The following is a 19,294-nucleotide window of genomic DNA, read 5'->3' on the forward strand; positions in this document are numbered from 1 at the left end:
TTTTAGAAGTGAATCTGTCTGTCTCCTGGACTTTTGGAGTTCAAAGTCCTTTGGCTTCAACACTGCTTTGTTGGAGAGACAAGGGAACTTCGGATCCCCCTACTTCTCTGCTACGTTGGCCCCTCCTCTCAAACAATTTTTTTAAAGAAAAATCTCTTTGACATTTTTATTTTTCAGAAAACTGTGGAATATATTTTCCAGAAATAAAGAGAGATCCAGGCAGATATTTACACACTTGTCCTGAATCTGTGAAAAAGTGGCTTCGACAGCTAAAGAATGCTGGGAAAATTCTGTTGTTAATTACAAGTTCTCACAGTGATTACTGTCGACTTCTCTGTGAATATATTCTTGGGTAAGTAATGAGTCATTCCCTTTTCATGGTCTTCTACAATCCTGGATAACAAATTAGGCTAGTGCTATTTTAAAAGTGCTTGACCGTGACCGTATCCTTATATTAGACAATGCTGAGAGACATGTAGTTGTTTCTCGTAACATCCCTCAACATCTGTCGACAGCAACACCACCCAGGTACAGTTTAGCAAAGCAGTGTTCCGGGGGCCAGGATGCTAAAAGCCCACCGGTGGTCTGGGCTTTAGATGTTCTGAAAGGTTGATAAACGACATGTCCTTCAAGCAGTGCTCCATGAATTTGGTTTCTCAGCTTTGGATGACTGTTGAGGACATGGAGTTGTAGGTTTCACTCCCAGATACATACAGACCTGGAGTACAGCGCCTCTAGCCATTTGAGTGGGGAGCCGTGTACTTCACCATTTTGCACAGCTGGTGATGGGCCTGACATCCTTGAAAATCGAGGCAGTACAAATGCACAGACTTAAGACACATATGGGTTCAAGGCCTACCTTGCAACTTGCTCTGAGACCTGAGGTATGTTCTTGCACCTCTCTCATCCTCGATTTCGTCATCTTAAAAATGGGACAATAGGGGCGCCTGGGTGGCGCAGTCGGTTAAGCGTCCGACTTCAGCCAGGTCACGATCTCGCGGTCCGTGAGTTCGAGCCCCGCGTCGGGCTCTGGGCTGATGGCTCAGAGCCTGGAGCCTGTTTCCTATTCTGTGTCCCCCTCTCTCTCTGCCCCTCCCCCGTTCATGCTCTGTCTCTCTCTGTCCCCAAAATAAATAAACGTTGAAAAAAAAAAATTAAAAAAAAAAAAATGGGACAGTAATACCTCAGAGGTGTGAGAGGGGAGTTTAAATAAGCGTAACACAGATGAAGTATGAGAGTAGTTGATAAGTTTCAGGAAGTCTTAATACTTCTGTCATTCTTGTGAGCAATACCAGGGAATATCCATGCTCAGAGCCAGATTCTAAAATGGGCTACTAGATCTCCCTAACGTTTCCTAGGATTTCAGCAAATACTGAATTGCTGGGAGTGTGAAGCCAGTTTAACCCTCACAACTGACCTCTGGCTGACTTGTTTAGCCTCCTGGTGTCCATGTTCCTCAGCACATGTGAGCCTAGATGGGTCTGTGATATACTTAGATCTGCCAGTAGATTTTCTGCTTTTTAATAATACATAAACCTGGGGTCCTTGAAGTGAATTAAGGTGGAAATCCTGGATGCCTTGCCCAGTGCCTCTCAGACTGTGAGACTATTTGCTGTCCTGATAGTGGGACCATGCTTCAGAATAAGCACTCTTACCTTCTTTGTCATTAGCATAGATAACCAAAGTTTTTCTTCCTATCTTACGGTCTCTTTAGCATAGTTTAGATTTGTAGTTACTGTCTTCCCCATTGCTATAATGAATCCCATCTACCCTTTGCCATCCCAAATGATCCTTAATGTAGTATTAAATACAGGCCAAAAAACAATTATTGTTGTTATCTAAAAATTACCACATTATAAGAGCACACTGATTTTCAAAAGAAGATGCCTTCTTCCTATGTGAACACTCTAAAAGATATCACCTGACTTGATCATGCTGGCTTTCTGTAGGACCCATGTAACACACAAAATTATCAATACCTTTTCCTGCTAATAAATCGAGACAAAGTTCAGGGCCCACATTTGAAGATACAGCTCATGAATATTTTTGTTGTTAGAAGCCATTGAATTCACTCACTGTAACTATTACCATCGTGAGAAAGCTTCACACCCAGAGTTAACGAGTTAATACGCATTTTTCCCCTTACGTTTATACTTCAAGGTGTCGTCAGGAAAAGTTTTGCTCAACCACTTCCTATTTCTGTATATAAAATATATAGAAAGCATGCAAAAGTTAATCAAAAGGTAAGAAATGATTCTGTTGTCTGATAGGTAAAGATGAAGTTCTATTTTATATGGGATTTTTCTAATTTCTTAAAATTATGAAAAATATTGTTGCTTTTTAGGAATGATTTTACAGATCTTTTTGACATTGTGATTACAAACGCATTGAAGCCTGGTTTCTTCTCCCATTTACCAAGTCAAAGACCTTTCTGGACGCTCGGTGAGTTAACATTTTGTTTCTTCCTTATTTAAGATTTGTTCATTCAGGTACTTCGTAAGTACCTGTTGGCTGACAATCAGGTGCAAAGTTCTGTGTTAAATACAACCAGGGGTATACAAGTGATACCAAGTCTTCTTCCCCCCTCACAGAAATGCATAAACAAACACTGCTACTTAGCAGGTGAATAAATGCATGGGATGATCATAGGCCATGTTACCTGTCATGACAAATATGCCTGAAAAAAAAAAAAAAAACAACAGGAAATGCCTGCCTGCTGAGTAAACCAGGAGGGCACTTTAGAGGGGCTGACCAGGGAAGGCCTGTCCAAAAAAAGTCAGAAAAGGTGACTTTTACCAGGCAGGACCTGAGGGACAGGTAATGAGAAGAGCAGAGGAGGAGTGGCAGTAGTTTGAGACAGTTCCAGTGATGGAGAAGAGGCCAGCGACTCATGGGAAGAGAGAGGCGGGGAAGTTAGGGAAGCACGCAGCCTCATACACTGTGAAAATGGGTTTGAATTTTCTTCCACAAGCTATGTGAAGCATTCAGTTGAGGTGTACAGGTAATCTGGAGAGCTCTTTGGCTGAGGGTGGTGAATGGATTGAATGTGGGAAGAATAGAAAGAGGAAAACCATGGGGGTGCCTAGGTGGCTTAGTCGGTTAAGTGCCTGACTTAGGCTCAGATCACAGTCTCCCAGTTGGAGTTCAAGCGCCGCATCGGGCTCTGTGCTGACAGCTCAGAGCCTGGAGCCTGCTTCGGATTCTGTGTCTCCCATTCTCTCTGCCCCTCCCCTGTTTGCGCTTTGTCTCTCTCTCTCACTCTCAAAAATAGAGAGAGAGAGAGAGAGAGAGAGAAAGAAAGAGAAAGAAGAGAGAAAAGGAAAGGAAGAAGGTAGGAAGGAAGGGAGGGAGAGGGGGAGGGAGGGAGGGACGGGGGGAGAGAGGGAAGAAGAAACCAGGCACTAAGTGTGTCCCAAGTAAGACACCGTGGTAGTTTGGTCTGAGGAGATAGTACTGGAGATGGAGAGGAGACATATTTAAGATGCATTGTGGAGATGGACAGTAGGACTTGGTGATGCTTTCAGAAGCAGCAGATGAAAAGATAATCAAAAATGACTTGCTGATTTTTCTTTTTTTTTTTTGAATTGAGCAAAGGAGTGAATCCTCATGTAGCCATGAGGAAGGTTACAGAAGAAAAGTTTGTATGGGGTGGTGTGGTGATTAAGAAATCATGTTTTGACATGCCTACAAATTCTTCAGCGGGGACTAACAATTAGGAAATTGTATGGATGAGCGTGGAGTCCAAGGGGAACAGCTTTAGGGTCAGGGTATAAATTTGGGAGAGTCATTAACTCATAGAAGGATATTTTAAAGCCATGGGCTTATATGTGTGATACAGAGAGAATGACGGAGATAGAAACCAGACTGCAGATAGGTTCTTCTACATAATAGTTTTTAAACAGTTCATCCTTCTGTCTCTCGATACTTTTCAATTAAACAGACATAGTGCAAAAATGCAGTAACTTGTTAGCATAAGTTAATACATTTGTGGTCCCCAGTGTATTAAAAAATTTGGTGTATTTTTAATGTGCATTGTTTTCTGTTACTGGTGTGTGTGAAAATTTAATAAAAATCTCTGTAGAACAACGTATGTACTATAATAGGTATAGAACAGGTATAGATTTTCTTGGAAGAAAATACAAAAATCCTGCAGATAAAAATAAACATTGTTGAGTACTTAGTTATGTGTTTAAATACAAATTTGTGAAGAGGGGGGAAACATTTAATTTTTGTTTGTTTGTTTGTTTAACAGAAAGAGTATTATTTGAATCCCTGATGTTATTTCTTAACAGCAAGGATTTATATGAGACATTAAACCAGTATATAAAAACCACCATCACTTTCTCACTTTCTGCTAGACCAGGGTTTCTTAACTGTTGCACTCCTGAGATTTGGGGCCAGATATTTCTTTGTTAGTGGGAGTGGGGGTGCCGTCCTATATGTTGTAGGCTGCTTAGCAGCATCCTTAGCCTCTAATCATCTCACCTCCCAATTTGTGACAACCAGAAGTGTCTCCAGACATTGTCAAATTTGCCCTGAGGTCCAAAATTGCCATCATTGAAAACAACTGTACTAGACCATTCTCATGGACATATATGCATATTCTCATATCTTCAGTTTACAAGAACAAAATATGCCCTTGGGGTGCCTGGATGGCTCAGTCAGTTAAGTGTCTGACTCTTCACTTCAGTTCAGGTCATGATCTCAGGGTTCATGAGTTCGAGCCTGGCATAGAGCTCCATGCTGACAGTGCAGAGCCTGCTTGGGATTCTGTCTCTCTCCCTCTCTCTGCCCCTCCTGCGCGCGCGCACACACACACACTCTCTCTCTCTCTCTCTCTCTCTCTTCCTCAAAATAAATAAATTTTTAAAAAAAGGTTCTCTAATTCATGATGTTGTATTGTAGTGTTTGTTTTGCTGCTGATTCTGAGTCTTTGCCTACCTGTAACTACTTTGTTTCCACTGCTGGTTTCCCCTCATCTTTCTCTCTCTCTCTTAACAAAATATTTTATTGCAGTAAGATATTCATTGTGCTCAAAATCAATACAAAGTAAGTTATTAAAATTATTTTCTTACAAATGAAACTATGGGGGCACCTGGGTGGCTAGTCGGTTAAGGATCTGACTTCGGCTCAGGTCATGATCTCACCGTTCGTGAGTTCGAGCCCTGCGTCGTGCTCTGTGCTGACAGCTCAAAGCCTGGAGCCTCCTTCAGATTCTGTGTCTCCCTCTCTCTCTGCGGCTCCCCCGCTCACACTCTGTCTGTCTGTCTGTCTCTCTCTCACAAGTAAATAAGCATTAAAAGAAATTTTTTTAAACAAATGAAACTATGTAGTTAATAATAGCTATGAGTAAACAGCAACACAAATGTAGCCTCTAAATCAGTATGTAATCTTCTAAAGATTGCTAACAATAGTAAAGGAAAAATTTGTTGACCATCGTTGTTGAATTCACTGATTTCCATTAAACAAGAAAAGTCTTCCATATGTTTAAGACAAATACATTTATTCCTTTGAAGAGTAACCAGAGAAAAGTCTGATTCAGTCCTATATATGCAGTTCAGTGAACTTTTTGGTTAAATGGCATATTTTCCAAGCTTCACACCTTATTTCTCAAACGGAGTTTTCCTTAATGTTAATGTCAAAGCATTCTACATTTCATATTATAAAGTGTCTACATGAGTTTTTAGTCAGTTTGGAACTAATATCCATGGTATCACATTTCTCTTTAAAGGTTAATGTTTGGCAGCATTCTATCTTAGCCTTCCTTTCTTCTCCTGCTGTCTTCAGCTACCACTCTGACGGTTTCAGCTAGTACCTATATATGAGTGACTCCCAATTCCTTATCTCTAGACCTCACTTTTCCCCCAACTTACAGAGACATATTTCTATCTGCCTTCTAAATTCTCCACACCCTACAGCCCCAGCATTGCAGGAAACTTGGGATGTGCTTATAACTCATTAACCTCCCCTCCCATCTTGGGATGCTCCTCTTCCCATATTCTGTAATTCCATTATAACTTTTCCAACAGATCTTACCCAAACCAGGAAAATCAGTCATCTTCTGTTACTCTCTCCCCTTCACATCACACCTGCCTTCAGTTTTCTCAGATTGGTCACCTACCATATTCCTGCCACTGCCCTTATCATCCCTTGTATGAACTGATACATTCACATCACTACTGGGTATGACGGTACTTAATAACTGATGTCCCGCCCCCATCAGCCTTGTAACCCTCAAACCATCCATCTTCCATATGGCTGTTAATGTTATCATATCATGCAAGTCATGTCAGCCTGTTCTGGTAACCTCCAGTGTCCTGTAAACCAAATCACTGCTCCAAATGGTTAAAAGTAGAAGTAAAATAAGGCAAAGGACACATCTGGGATGGAAGGCGCTGGGTGAGCATGTCCTTGCAGCTGTCGCACAGGCCTGACGTCATCCATTGTCATGGGGACAAGAAAGGGGGAGAGTTGCGTCGAGTTGGCGGGGGCTGAGTGCCTCCTTCTAGGCAAAATATGCAGCATCCTGCCCCATCGCTGTGATTCGGCTTTTTGCCAGTGCGAAAGCCTGGGGAGGGGGTGGGGAGTGTAGAGGAGAGGAATCCATCTTGCAAGATTGTAACTTCATTGAGGAGAGTGACGATATCTTTTTCACTGCTGTGTCCCCTGTGCTGTCAGCTACCCATCGTCCTGCCCTCAGTTTGAAAACCGTGATTCCCAACTTGCTATCTTTGGTTTCTTGGCCTCAGCTGTCACCAGTACACTCTGAAATCTTTCCCTGAGACTTTCCTGGAGCCTCATACCACGTTTCCTCCTGCTCACAGCTCTGCTCAGTATTCTGAAATGAGACTTGATATTCTCCTTCCTCCTAGAAAGTGCAACCGTACACGCTGGCCTCTTTATAATCGTTATCTTCATTACTTGACTATCTAGTGAATTGCCCCCCAGCTATAAACCTCCAGTGTCTTCACCCTTTCACATCCAGCATGTTGTACATCAAGTCCTGTTTAAACTACCTCCTCTCTGCTCTCTGTTTCCTTCCCATTAGGCCTTCATTACTCTCTTCCCTGTGAGTCTCTTACCTCATCCTCCTGCCCTTACTTTATATCTCTCCTTTCTTCCATCTCTTGCCTGCTGCCCTCAAATACTTGGCACATATTTTCATTTACATATAAATTTTAAATATATTTTAATAACTTTAAACATATGTTATATGAGTCACTTATTACTTACTGTGAGGCATACAGTATAGTTAATCACATACACACAGAATCTCATTGGCTCCCCACCCCATGAAGCATCTAAGGCGATTCTGAACCTGGTTGCTAAGTTACCTTTTCATCTGCACTCTGTCTGATCCCTCCAGATGCCCATTAGTCTGGCCTTGCCAGAATGAATGCCTTCTGTTCTTCTATCAGGTTTTCAATCCTGGTGTTCTCTCCACATCAGTGTTTCCCAGATTTTAATGCACACTCACACCACCTAGGGATCTTGTTAGAATGGAGATTCTGATTCAGTAAGTCTGTGTAGAACCTTAGATTCTGCATTCTAAATTTTTTTTTTAACGTTTATTTATTTTTGAGAAGAGAGAGAGAGCGCGTGAGCGGGGAAGGAGAGAGAAAGAGGGAGACACAGAATCTGAAACAGGCTCTAGGCTCTGAGCTGTCAGCACAGAACCCGACGCGGGGCTCAAACTCACATACTGAGATCATGACCTGAGCCGAAGTCGGACGCTCAACCGACTGAGCCACTACCCAGGTGTCCCTAGATTCTGCATTCTAAACAAATTTTCTGGTGAAGCAGATACTACTGGTCAGATCACCAATGACAGATTTTAGTAACCCTAAGAGAGAAGTTCTTAGAGCCATTAATTGAAGATTGTTATTCTGAAAAGAAACAAACTTCCCATCATATTAGGTATGGAAATGAGCTAGATAGTTAAAGAATAAACTAAAGGAAAAGACTTTTAAAGAATTAACTGCTATTAGTTATTAAAGAATTATGAATATTAAAGAATTATGAATTATAACCCCAAACCAAAGTAGATAAAGGTGTTGCTTTCTATTCTATTAAATTTGCTCCTACTCACTGATAAGGTATTTATTTCTTTTAAGATGTAATTTTCCTTTTATGGCTCCCAACACAGACAAGCATTTTAGCAGATATTTTCATTAAAAAGTGTCTAATTTTTAAGGGAGGCACCTGTCTGGCTCAGTTGGTAGAGCATGCGACTCTTGATCTCAAGGTCATGAGTTCAAGCCCTACATTGGGCTTAGAGCTTACTTGAAAAAATAAATTTTAAAATACAGCATTTTCAATATTAAGCCAATATAAAAATTATTACAACATATTTGGGGCACTTGGCTAAGAAGAGCCTGACTCTGATCCCGGGGGTCATGAGTTCAAGCCCCACATTGCATGTGGATATCACTAAAAAAAAAGCTTACTTTTTAAATGTCTTATTGCCCATGCCAAAGAATAAATGGAGAAAGTATGTATAAAAAAATGCACAATTGGGGAAAAAAAATTTCTAACTCAAAATTGAAGAAGGGATATGTAAGAGAAAATATTAAATGTCCAGTCAAGTCCACATTATATAGAAAGGAGTTCAGGAAATCAAAAGAATTAGAGATATATTTTTAATTATAAATAATTGCTAAGTAAACCTCTACCAAGTCAGAGATTGCTACCGAATATTAGCATCCTGAGGACAGGGACTTGGGCCATCTAGGTCACTGCTATATACCTCGTACCTGAAGTGTTCTATAAAAGATAGTTGAAATAAAGAGCAAAAGAAAAAAAAGAAAATGAGTTTTTTCCATCTCAGAGTCTATTTGATCCCACCAAGCTGTGAGGATTCTCTCATGTTTGTAACTTTTTCCTCATAACAACAAAAGATTGGCAACATCTCACATAGCTACCAATAGATGACTATTAAATAAATTATGGAACATGCATCTATTTTAAAAACTAGGTACATAACAATGTATTATCTAGAGGAGTTTTTTTTAAAAAATTAAATTGCAGAAGAATGTGCTAACACTTCTGTTTAAATGGGAGGGTTCGTGGGTATTGTATTAATTGCCAAGGCTGCTATAACAATATACCGCTGACTGAGTGGCTTAAACAACACAAGTGTATCTTCTCTCAATTCTGGGGGCTAGAAGTCTGAGGTCAAGGTGTCAGCAGGATTGGTTTCTTCTGAGGCCTCTCTTCTTAGGAGGGACATCTTTTTCCAATAACATATAGTCTTCCTTCTGTGTCGTAATCTCCTAATTCTCTGTGTCTCAATTTCTAATGAGGACAATAACCGTATTCTATTAGACTCACCCTAATGACTGAATTTTAACTTAATCACTTCCAACGCCTTGTCTTCAAATACGGTCACATTCAGAGATGTTGGTGGTTAGGGCTTCAACATATGAATTTGAGGGGAACACAGTTCAGCTCATAACAAGTATGTACACATGCCGACTCTTCAAAATGTATGTTTGCAATATGCGCAGTTTATTGTATATCACTCATACCTCAATAAATGTGTTTTTAAAAGGGAGAGGAATCGGGGCGCCTGGGTGGCTCAGTCGGTTGAGCGTCCGACTTCGGCTCAGGTCACAATCTTGCAGTCTGTGAGTTTGAGCCCTGTGTCAGGCTCTGTGCTGATAGCTCAGAGCCTGCAGTCTGCTTCAGATTCTGTGTCTCCCTCTCTCTCTGACCCTCCCCCATTCATGTTCTGTCTCTCCTGTCTCAAAAATAAATAAACATTAAAAAAAAATTTTTTTTAAAAAGGGAGAGGAAAAGAATATATGTTACCTTTTGTAGAAGAGGTGAATGCAAAGCAGATAGAGTTCAAAAATGGGACTTTTAATATATGTAAGTGTATTACTGACGAAAATCACATAAATCACATAAATACATACCGTTTAAACATTAAGATAGTAACTCCAAGCACACTGGGAGTTGGGGGAAACAGGTGTGAGCTACCACATGAACCACATTCATGCAGCTGTGGGCTGAGGTGAGTGGTCAGGCACAGGTACACAAAACTTCTTACAAAACTCTTGCTCTCTATAGCAAGGTTTTCTGACCTAAGATAAGTTATGGAACTTATCTTTGTTCAGGATTGTTAGCCATAGCCTTGACTGTATCATTTCCCCATATTTATTTTGGGACTCTTTTACTGACTAAAATTTTACTACTTTGTGGGGCGCCTGGGTGGCTCAGTCAGTTAAGCGTCCGACTTCGGCTCAGGTCATGATCTCACGGTTTGTGAGTTCAAGCCCCGTGTCGGGCTCTGTGCTGTCAGTTCAGAGCCTGGAGCCTGCTTTGGATTCTGTGTCTCCTTCTCTCTCTGCCCCTCCTCCACTTGTGCTCTGTCTCTCTATCAAAAGTAAATAAATAAAAAAAATTTTTTTAATAAATAAAAATAAAATTTTACTACTTTGTTTTTACTTTTCTTATCCATATGCTCTTAACACTAAGAAAATAAAAAGGTTGTTTGATTTACTATTTGCTTTAATTGATTGCTCTTCCAGCTCTATCCAACCCTTATCTGCTTCCTAACTTCAGTCAATTTTGGGGGAGTTTGCATGTTATAGGAACAACTTTGAGCTTTGGTCTGAGTTTTTCTCCTTGAAGGTTATCACCTAAACATCCATTAGTCATTGGGGCGCCTGGGTGGCTCAGTCGGTTGAGTGACCAACTTCGGCTCAGGTCATGATCTCACGGTTTGTGAGTTCAAGCCCCACGTCGGGCTATGTGTTGACAGCTCAGAGCCTGGAGCCTTCTTCAGATTCTGTGTCTCCGTCTCTCTCTGCCCCTCCCCCACTCATGCTCTGTCTCTGTCTCAGAAATAAATAAACATTAAAAAGAAATATAAAAAAAATCCATTAGTCATTAAGTTAAAATATTTGAGGAATAATTTGGACATCTTACGATACTCAGGTACAAAAAATTGTTCTGAATATATATTTTCATAGGAAGATTTCTTAAATTAATGCATTTTGCCCAGTTCTTAAGAATGTTTTAAATTGAAACCATGGCATAATTGAATTTTATGAAAATAATACTGGTTTACATTTTTCATAATATAGAACTGTTTCCTGAGTCTATATGAGGGAGATTGTATAAACAATACTTTACAAAATGAGGTTCAAAATGCAATCTAAAGTCCACCTTTTTTTAATTCATTGCTGACCTGTTCTTAATATAATGGAGGACAGTAGGGGTGCCTGGTGGCTCAGTCAGTTAAGCGTCCGACTTTGGCTCAGGTCATGATCTCACAGTTTGTGGGTTCGAGCCCCGCGTCTGGCTCTGTGCTGACAGCTCAGAGCCTGGAGTCTTCTTTGGATTCTGTGTCTCCTTGTCTCTCTGCCCCTCCCCACCTCACACTGTCTCTCTCTCTCTCTCTGTCAAAAATAATAATAATAAAAAAAAAAAGAAGACAGTAAACAGCAATCCATATGGATATTACAGAAGATGACAGGTAAAAATTTCTCTTGTGCTACAGTTGTTTCTTGTTTGTGGCAATTCCATGAGCCATATCCAGGTCCAGGAATCCAAATTTAGAGATGGTTTATGGGTCTGTCTTCTAGCCTCCATTTGAAGTCCTAATGTAAACTGTGGAGTTTGGTTAATAATAAATCAGCTATCAGCTTTGAGACCTTGAACAAAATAACTTCTCTGAGATTTCTGCTCAGTTAAGAGGGTTGTTATGAGGAATAAAAATACATACCTCTCCCATTATCAGTATTCTCCCCGCCGCCTCCCCCCCCACAAGAGTAGTACATTTGTTTCAGTTGATGAACCTACCTTGACACATCATTATCACCAATAATGGGGGAGGCTATGCGTGTGCAGAGGCAGTGGGGTGTATCAGAAATCTCCGTACCTCTCAGTTTTGCTGTGAACCCAAAACTGCTCTAAAAAATAAATTATTTTAAAAACATATTTTTTAAATTATTTTTTAATATGAAATTTATTGTCAAATTGGTTTCCATACAATACCCAGTGCTCATCCCAACAGGTGCCCTCCTCAATGCCCATCACCCACTTTCCCCACTCCACGCCCCCCATCAACCCTCAGTTTATTCTCAGTCTTTAAGAGTCTCTTATGGTAAAAACATATTATTATATGTATATGAAAAATCGTATGTCTATACATAGAGATAAAGATATCCATGGAGGGCTTGTAATGCTTAGGTGCTCACTGAATGCTAGCTCCCGTTCCCACATGGTTCCTTCTTATACATGTCCTGCAGCCATGCTTGGTGTAGTCTGCCCATATGGGTGCTCTTACTTGATTAAAAAGTATAGGATTATTTAAAAAAACAGTATGATTGTCAAACTCTATTTTCAGAGAATGATGAGGAGCAGGAGGCGTTGCCATCTCTGGATAAACCTGGTTGGTACTCCCAAGGGAACGCTGTCCACCTTTATGAACTTCTGAAGAAAATGACCGGCAAAAGTGAACCCAAGGTATTTTCTGATTGAGGTGGAGTTCTTGATGCCCACTTACAGACATAAACCATTATAAATTAAAACATAATTCTAAATGCATTCAGCTTAGTTATCTAGGGGGAAATCATCTACCTCTGCCTATCTGTCAGTCTCTTATTTCTTCTGCTTAAATGAGCCCTTTCTTTGTTGATCTAGACTGGGTTTTCATCTCTAACGGAAAAGAGCAGAGATTCCAAGCAGGGAGCCACAGTTCTAGGGATACACTGGATAAGTGTATGGGGTACCTGAGGAATGATACCCTATAACAGTTCTCAAAAAAATTTTGCAGTAAGTGAAATACAGCACAGACTAGCCTAAAGACCCACTTGCTTTTGATACTCTGGTCACATTGTTGATGTTGGACATTGGTGCATTTTTTACAGCAGAACCCTTTCTTCTGAAAAATGTTTATTGGAGAGATCAGTGTGTAACTGAGACCTGTGCCATTGGTTCCCACTTTGCCATAAGCCCCTGGGAATTCTTGAGGGGTTTAGTAGACAGAGCATCCTGACTTGAAGGTTCTAGTTCATTTTCCCTTACTCTCGTTTCTCATCTGTAAATTGAGGGGTATGGATTAGATCAGTGGGGCAATGCCTCAGAATACCTGGGGAGCCTCCCAGAGTCCACCCGCCCCAACCCCCTGTCCAAGATTCTGTTTCAGCAGGTTTGGGTGGGTACCAGGAACTCCTGGGCAAGGGCTGTGATGTGTGCTCCTGTTAATCTAACCCACTGTAACAAGAACAGGTCATCTGTAATATGTCATCAGTTCTTCAATCCTGAGGGCAGGTTCATCTGCACACATATGGACTCTGATTTCTTCAGAAAATTGAATAAAATCAGTTAGCCTCTGCCTTTCTTCTACCTGCAAATGTATCGTGTAACTTCTTACAACAGACTGGTGTCCTGCAAACCAAATGCGGCCAGTTTACAGTCACCTGTGACGTTACTCAAGGATGTTTATGTAACTTTTGTCTTACTCTGATACCTGTTGACGATTTTTTTTCTGCTTCCGTGAAGTGAACACTTTCTTGCCACAGTTCTCATCCCTCAAACGGAATTTGCTGTCTGACTTACAGGTCGTTTACTTTGGTGACAGCATGCATTCAGACATTTTCCCAGCCCGTCATTATAGTAACTGGGAGACAGTTCTCATTCTGGAAGAGCTCAGAGGGGACAGAGATGGGAAGCCTGAAGAATCAGAGCCTCTAGAGAAGAAAGGAAAATATGAGGTAAGGATTCCCTTCAGCTCTCTGCTGGAAAGAAAAACCTTTATGTTGATGTATCTTAGAAAGAGCTTGTTTGTGCCAAGAGTGATGAAACCTGTTGGCATTTATGGTGATCTTCTTGCCATCTCAGCTCTATTGTTTATTTTGTTGATAATTTTTAAATGATGCCAAGATGACCCTGACCATCTGTCTTCCTAGCCGTCTGCTCTCACCCAATGCTGTGACACCCTGGGTGATTTTGGCTGATGCTGAGATGGCTAGATCCAGACTCACTGTAGTCATACCCTATGTCTCTTCTGCTTGGTCATGAAAGTTCTTCTGCGCTTTTTTCATGAGTTTACGTTAACTAAACTGGTAACTCCTTTAGACTTATTCCTGAGCTGCTGAGAATAAACTTAGGTGAAGACTGGAGTAAAGAAAAGTAAAATATGTCTAGAAAAGTAAAATAAATCTAGAAAGGGAAAATAGTATAAAAAAGCAAAAAGGGGGTACCTGGGTGGCTAAGTCGGTTAAGCATCTGAAGCCTGCTTCAGGCTTTGTGCTGACAGCTCAGAGCCTGGAGCCTGCTTCAGATCCTGTGTCTCCTCTCTCTCTGCTCCTCTCCTGCGTGCACTCTGACTCTCTCTCTCTCTCTCTCTCTCTCTCTCTCTCTCTCTCTCTCTCAAAAATAAATAAAAAAACATTAGTAAAAAACATTAATAGGGTCACCTGGGTGGCTCAGTCAGTTGAGCATCTGACTTGGGCTCAGGTCATGATCTTGCAGTTTGTGAGTTCAAGCCCATCGTGGGGCTCTGTGCTGACAGCTCAGAGCCTGGAGCCTGCTTCAGATTCTGTGTTTTCCTCTCTCTGCCCCTCCCCCGCTCATGCTCTGTCTCTGTCTCTTTCTTAAAGATAAATAAACATTTAAAAATTTTTTAATGTTTTTAAATGTCATGTTTTTATGAGGTTTCCATTGAGTGCCATTTAGTCTTCAACATGACGTTGGAAGTTTTTTGGGCTGAGTTAAGAAGAGCTTTAAAGCAATCTTGCAGGAGGTGTAGGCCTTCTATCCTGAGTGACTTTGGAGAAGGTTTTCACTAAAGAGAAATTAGGAGCCTTGGTTTCTTCAGAATGATTTGAGAATGCAGGTACTATGTTAAGAAAATGAAGAATCCATGGGAAAGTTTCCTCCAGCATTACAATAAACAGTAGCCCAATATTTTCCCCACAGACCTCTTTCCTCTTGTTAATTAGTTACAAACACACCATAAACAAAGAGCTCATAATTGGCTTTTAGGCAGGAAATAGTGAGTTTTATTTGAAGATTTGAAGGTTTTTTTGAAAATTTTACTTCATAAGACAAAATTGAAATAATGTTCCTTTCCTATCAAACTCTACCTCCCCAACCGACCCTGCCCCACTGAACATAGACAAGGAAGCAAGGAATGGGAAGGTTTGGCCTAGTGACGGGGTGAGGATAAAGCCCTCAGAAGGTTCCAGAGTTAGCCCTGAACTCTTTTTCCATCTCATGCTATTGAGGTTCCAGGAAAAGGGAGTTGTGGAAGATAGATTCCCTGTCCTGTTGGGGGCTGAGGCAGGTGTTTTGGTGCGGGATTCCCAGTTGTGGCCCAAAGCATTTTGTTGAAAACTCCCAAGTATCCTCGTACTCCTTGACTCCAAAGTTATTCTGGTCATGCTGACACCACCAGTTTTGAGGCAGTATTTGTATTGACGGCCCATTCTTAGTAGAGGTTTCAGGCCAACTTAGGAGTTTTATCTACTCTAAGGAAAATCCCTTATCATACATCTTTCTGCTTATATTTAAAGGCAGATTTAAATTTTAATTTGAAAACAATTATGTGGGTTTTTAAAAATTATCGTGTAACACAAATCTAGGAGCTTCTAAAAGACTTCTAAAAACTTCTACAAGACCGCTTTCATATTTAAGTTCACCTGTATTCCTATTCACAGCACACTTCTTCCGTCAGCACATCAAAGCCTGGTGTTAAGCACAGCATGTCATGAGAATTCAGTTGCTTTCCTGCTTCCCTGTGAAGGAAACAAGAATACAGATACCCTCAATTGTTACAGGAGGAGGAAATCATCCATTAAGCATCACATGAGGGTTCATCTGTTGATTTTGTGATCATTATGAAAAATGTAGTTTCATTTTCCTAATCAGATGTCAAACACAACATATGTAACACGCAGTCTTCTATTAAGTACAAAGCCTGAATGCAAAAGGATTTAGTTTCTTATTTCTAGTTAACTTTATTCAGCTTAAGTAAACTTTTCACAGTATAATTTAAAAACAAATCAACAAGATCACTCGGGATTGATGCACTCGCTGAACCAAAACATTAACATTTACTATATTCTGTGGAGATTAGCATTTTGTTTCACTTAGGCTTGAATTCAGTTTCTTAGATATTTACAGTAATTTCTATCCTAGATAAAACCATCTGGAATGTGAAGATTTTACTTCCCTTCATTTGTGACAACAAGCTCAAGATAAGGACAGAGAACATCTCAAATGGCACTTCAAAGGCTTAGATAAGCAAGGCTTTTTCAAAGGCGCTTTTTTTTTTTTTAATGTTTGTTTATTTTAGAGAGAGAGAGCATGCGAGCCTACATGATCAGGAGAGGGTCAGAGAGAGAGGGAGACACCGTGAGGTCATGACCTGAGCTGAAGTCAGAGACTCAACTGACTGAGCCCTATAAAAAAAACTTTTTCTGGAATCTTACTGCATCTGTTGATTTTCTAGTGTACTATATTGGAGCATGGCAGATAAGGAAAAATGGCCCATTTTAATGATTAAAGTAAATCCAGTTAAGGAGACTAGGGGAAAATAATTTGTTTTTGTTCATCTTTGTTTCCAGAAATAAATCAAAAGTCACTTCATTAATCTTGCAGTTACTTAGTCTTAATTTCATTAAGATTAGCCTCCAAAGGGAGCTCTCCTCTTTAGCTTCCTGCATTACTGTTCTCATCTGTTTCTTCATTTTAACTCAAAACAAATGAAAATATATTCTTCAGCTTTTTAGAATAACATTATGAAATTTAGGTGCCAAAACAATTCATTTTAATGATGAAAATTCTCAACAAACAAGAAGGGGCCACCCTTTTATTAGAGAAAGGCTATCCAACAAAAAAACCCAGTGAGAATATAATCTGTAATGGAAAACTTTAATGGGGAAAAAAGCCATACTTAATGGAGACATATGCTCTTTAAGGTTCTGAGCTAGACAAAGGATATCTGTTATTAATTATATTGTGTAACAGAGAGCTGGCCAAAACCACAAGAAGAGAAAAAAAAAATACAAATTAGGATTAGAAGACACCAAATTGTGATTATTTCAGAGTTATATGGTCATTAGCATAGAAGACCATAGGGAATCAACAAACTATTATAACTTTGAATAGAGTTGTCAAAATGCTGGATCCAAATCAGCATTCAAAAATCAATAGCTTTTCTATGTACCCTCAGTAACCACTTAACAAAGTATAACGAGAAATAAATCATTTAAAAAGCAATGAAAATGAATCACTATGTAGGAATTAATACATCCCATAAGACTTAACAGAGAAATTTTTAAGTCTTTAGTAAGGATTCTGGATTCCTTTAGTAAGGAATGAAAAGTACAGATTTCTAGTTATAAAATAAATAAGTCTTGGGGACCGAATGTACAGTGTGGTAACTATAGTTAATAATATTGTATTGCATATTTGACAGTTGCTAGGATATTAGATTTTTAAAGTTCTAATCACACACAAAAAAATCTTTGTAACGATGTATGGACTTACTGTGATCAATTTGTAATGTACACAAATATGGAATTATTATGTTCTGCATCTAAAACTAATATAATGTTATATGTCAGTTATACCTCAATTTAAAAAAAGATTCTAAATACAGATGAACAAAGGGGAGAGATACACCATATTTTAAGATTATATTGACCTATTTTCTTTTATTTATAGTCAATGTAATGTTATGCAAAATCCCAGGAGGATTTTGAGTGGACCTTCACAAACTGATTCTGCATTTAGGCAGAAAACTGAAAACCCACAAATAGCTAAGACAATTTCATTAAAAAAGGATAATGGAGGGAAGGAATTTCATCCTATCAGATACTAACCATGTTTGGAAGCTACAGTAATTTTTTAGTGTAGTACTAATAACAAACTAAAAAGGTCAGTGAACAGAGGAAGAAGAACCCGGACAAAGGCCCTCTATCACAAGTTACTGTGTAAATGTGATATATGTCACAGGATTATCAATCAGCAGGAAAAGACAGATGGTTCACTAAGCAGCACTGAGTAAGTAGACTCAATATATGGAGAAAAATGAGTCCCTTTTCCCCCCTTATGTAAATTCCGAATGGATTATAGATCTGAAAATAAGAAATAGATTTGTAAAATTAATTGAAGAAAATTTATGAAAATATTTTTGTGGCCTCAGAATGGAGAATTTCTCAAGTTAGAGTCCAGATGGTGGTGCTGGACAAAGATGAACAAAGATGAAGCCAGGGTGTCCAGCTGGCTCAGTCAGTAGTGCATGCAACTCTTGATCGTGGGATTGTAAATTCAAGTCCCATCTTGGGTGTAGAGATTACTTTAAAAAAAAAAAAAAAAATCCAGAGAGGCAACAATAAGTAGAAAAAATGACAACTTTGTATCAATATTGAATATTTTTGTTCTGGGCACCTGGGTGGCTTAGTTGGCTGAGCATCTGACTCTTGATTTTGGCTCGGGTCATGATTTCACAGTTAGTGGGATTGAGCCCCATGTTGGGCTCTGTGCTGACAATGCAGAGCCTGCTTGGGATCCTCACTCTCCCTCTCTCTTTGTCCCTCCCCCACTCTCTTTCTCTCAAAATACATAAATAAACTTTTAAAAAATTAATAAATACTTTTGTTCAAGACCCCTGGAATAGTGTTAGCCAGTGAGCAAAAGATAGGGAAAAGGGTCTCACAGCATCCATTTAGGTGGGAATTTATGAAATTGCCCTTTTACGTATGTCAAAAATAGTTGAATATCAGCACTTTCATGTGGTTGAACCTGATGAAACCAACAGTGAATTCATATCTAGTCAAGTAGGAAATTGGTATCCAGCAGTTGACTGCAGGGGAAAGCTTACATAGGAGGAGATACCTGTTCTCCCTAGTAATCCACGAAGCACACATTGAAACAATGGTGAGATTGATACCACCTGAAAACATTCAAATTGATAAAATTGAGTCTGAATTTTTAAATTGATTTACTAATAAAATAGTCTGAATTACACTTCTATGAGTTAGATTAAGAAAACATAAAGCGGGACCAGTATTGTTCACTAAAGCTTCACTTCGTTACATTTGACAATTATGTACCAGAATAAAAATAAATTTTAATCTTATTTTAGTAAACAGCTATTTGGTGTTTCAGTCATAAACACTGTTTTATTAAGAATTATGCCTGGATAGGGGGGAACCTCAGCGGCTCAGCCAGTTAAGCATCCACTCCTGATTTCGGTTCAGGCCATGATCCCAGGGTTGTGAGATTGAGCCCTGCTTGGGATTTGCTCTCCCTCGCTCTCTGCCCCTCTCCCACT

General features: G+C 39.7%; 1 protein-coding gene across 2 annotated transcripts in view; it reads left to right on the forward strand.

The window, feature by feature from the left end:
* Positions 1 to 19,294, forward strand: part of NT5DC1 (5'-nucleotidase domain containing 1) — a 140,325-nt gene that overhangs the window by 112,755 nt on the left and 8,276 nt on the right. For both annotated transcript variants that reach the window (XM_045499341.1, XM_045499342.1), the window contains exons 7-10: positions 178 to 352; positions 2,345 to 2,442; positions 12,356 to 12,474; positions 13,572 to 13,724. In XM_045499341.1, the coding sequence (XP_045355297.1) occupies positions 178 to 352; positions 2,345 to 2,442; positions 12,356 to 12,474; positions 13,572 to 13,724 (545 nt within the window). The remainder of the gene's footprint in view (positions 1 to 177; positions 353 to 2,344; positions 2,443 to 12,355; positions 12,475 to 13,571; positions 13,725 to 19,294) is intronic.

The sequence above is a fragment of the Leopardus geoffroyi genome, chromosome B2 (assembly GCF_018350155.1).
Source record: "Leopardus geoffroyi isolate Oge1 chromosome B2, O.geoffroyi_Oge1_pat1.0, whole genome shotgun sequence".
Taxonomy (NCBI): Eukaryota; Metazoa; Chordata; class Mammalia; order Carnivora; family Felidae; genus Leopardus; species Leopardus geoffroyi.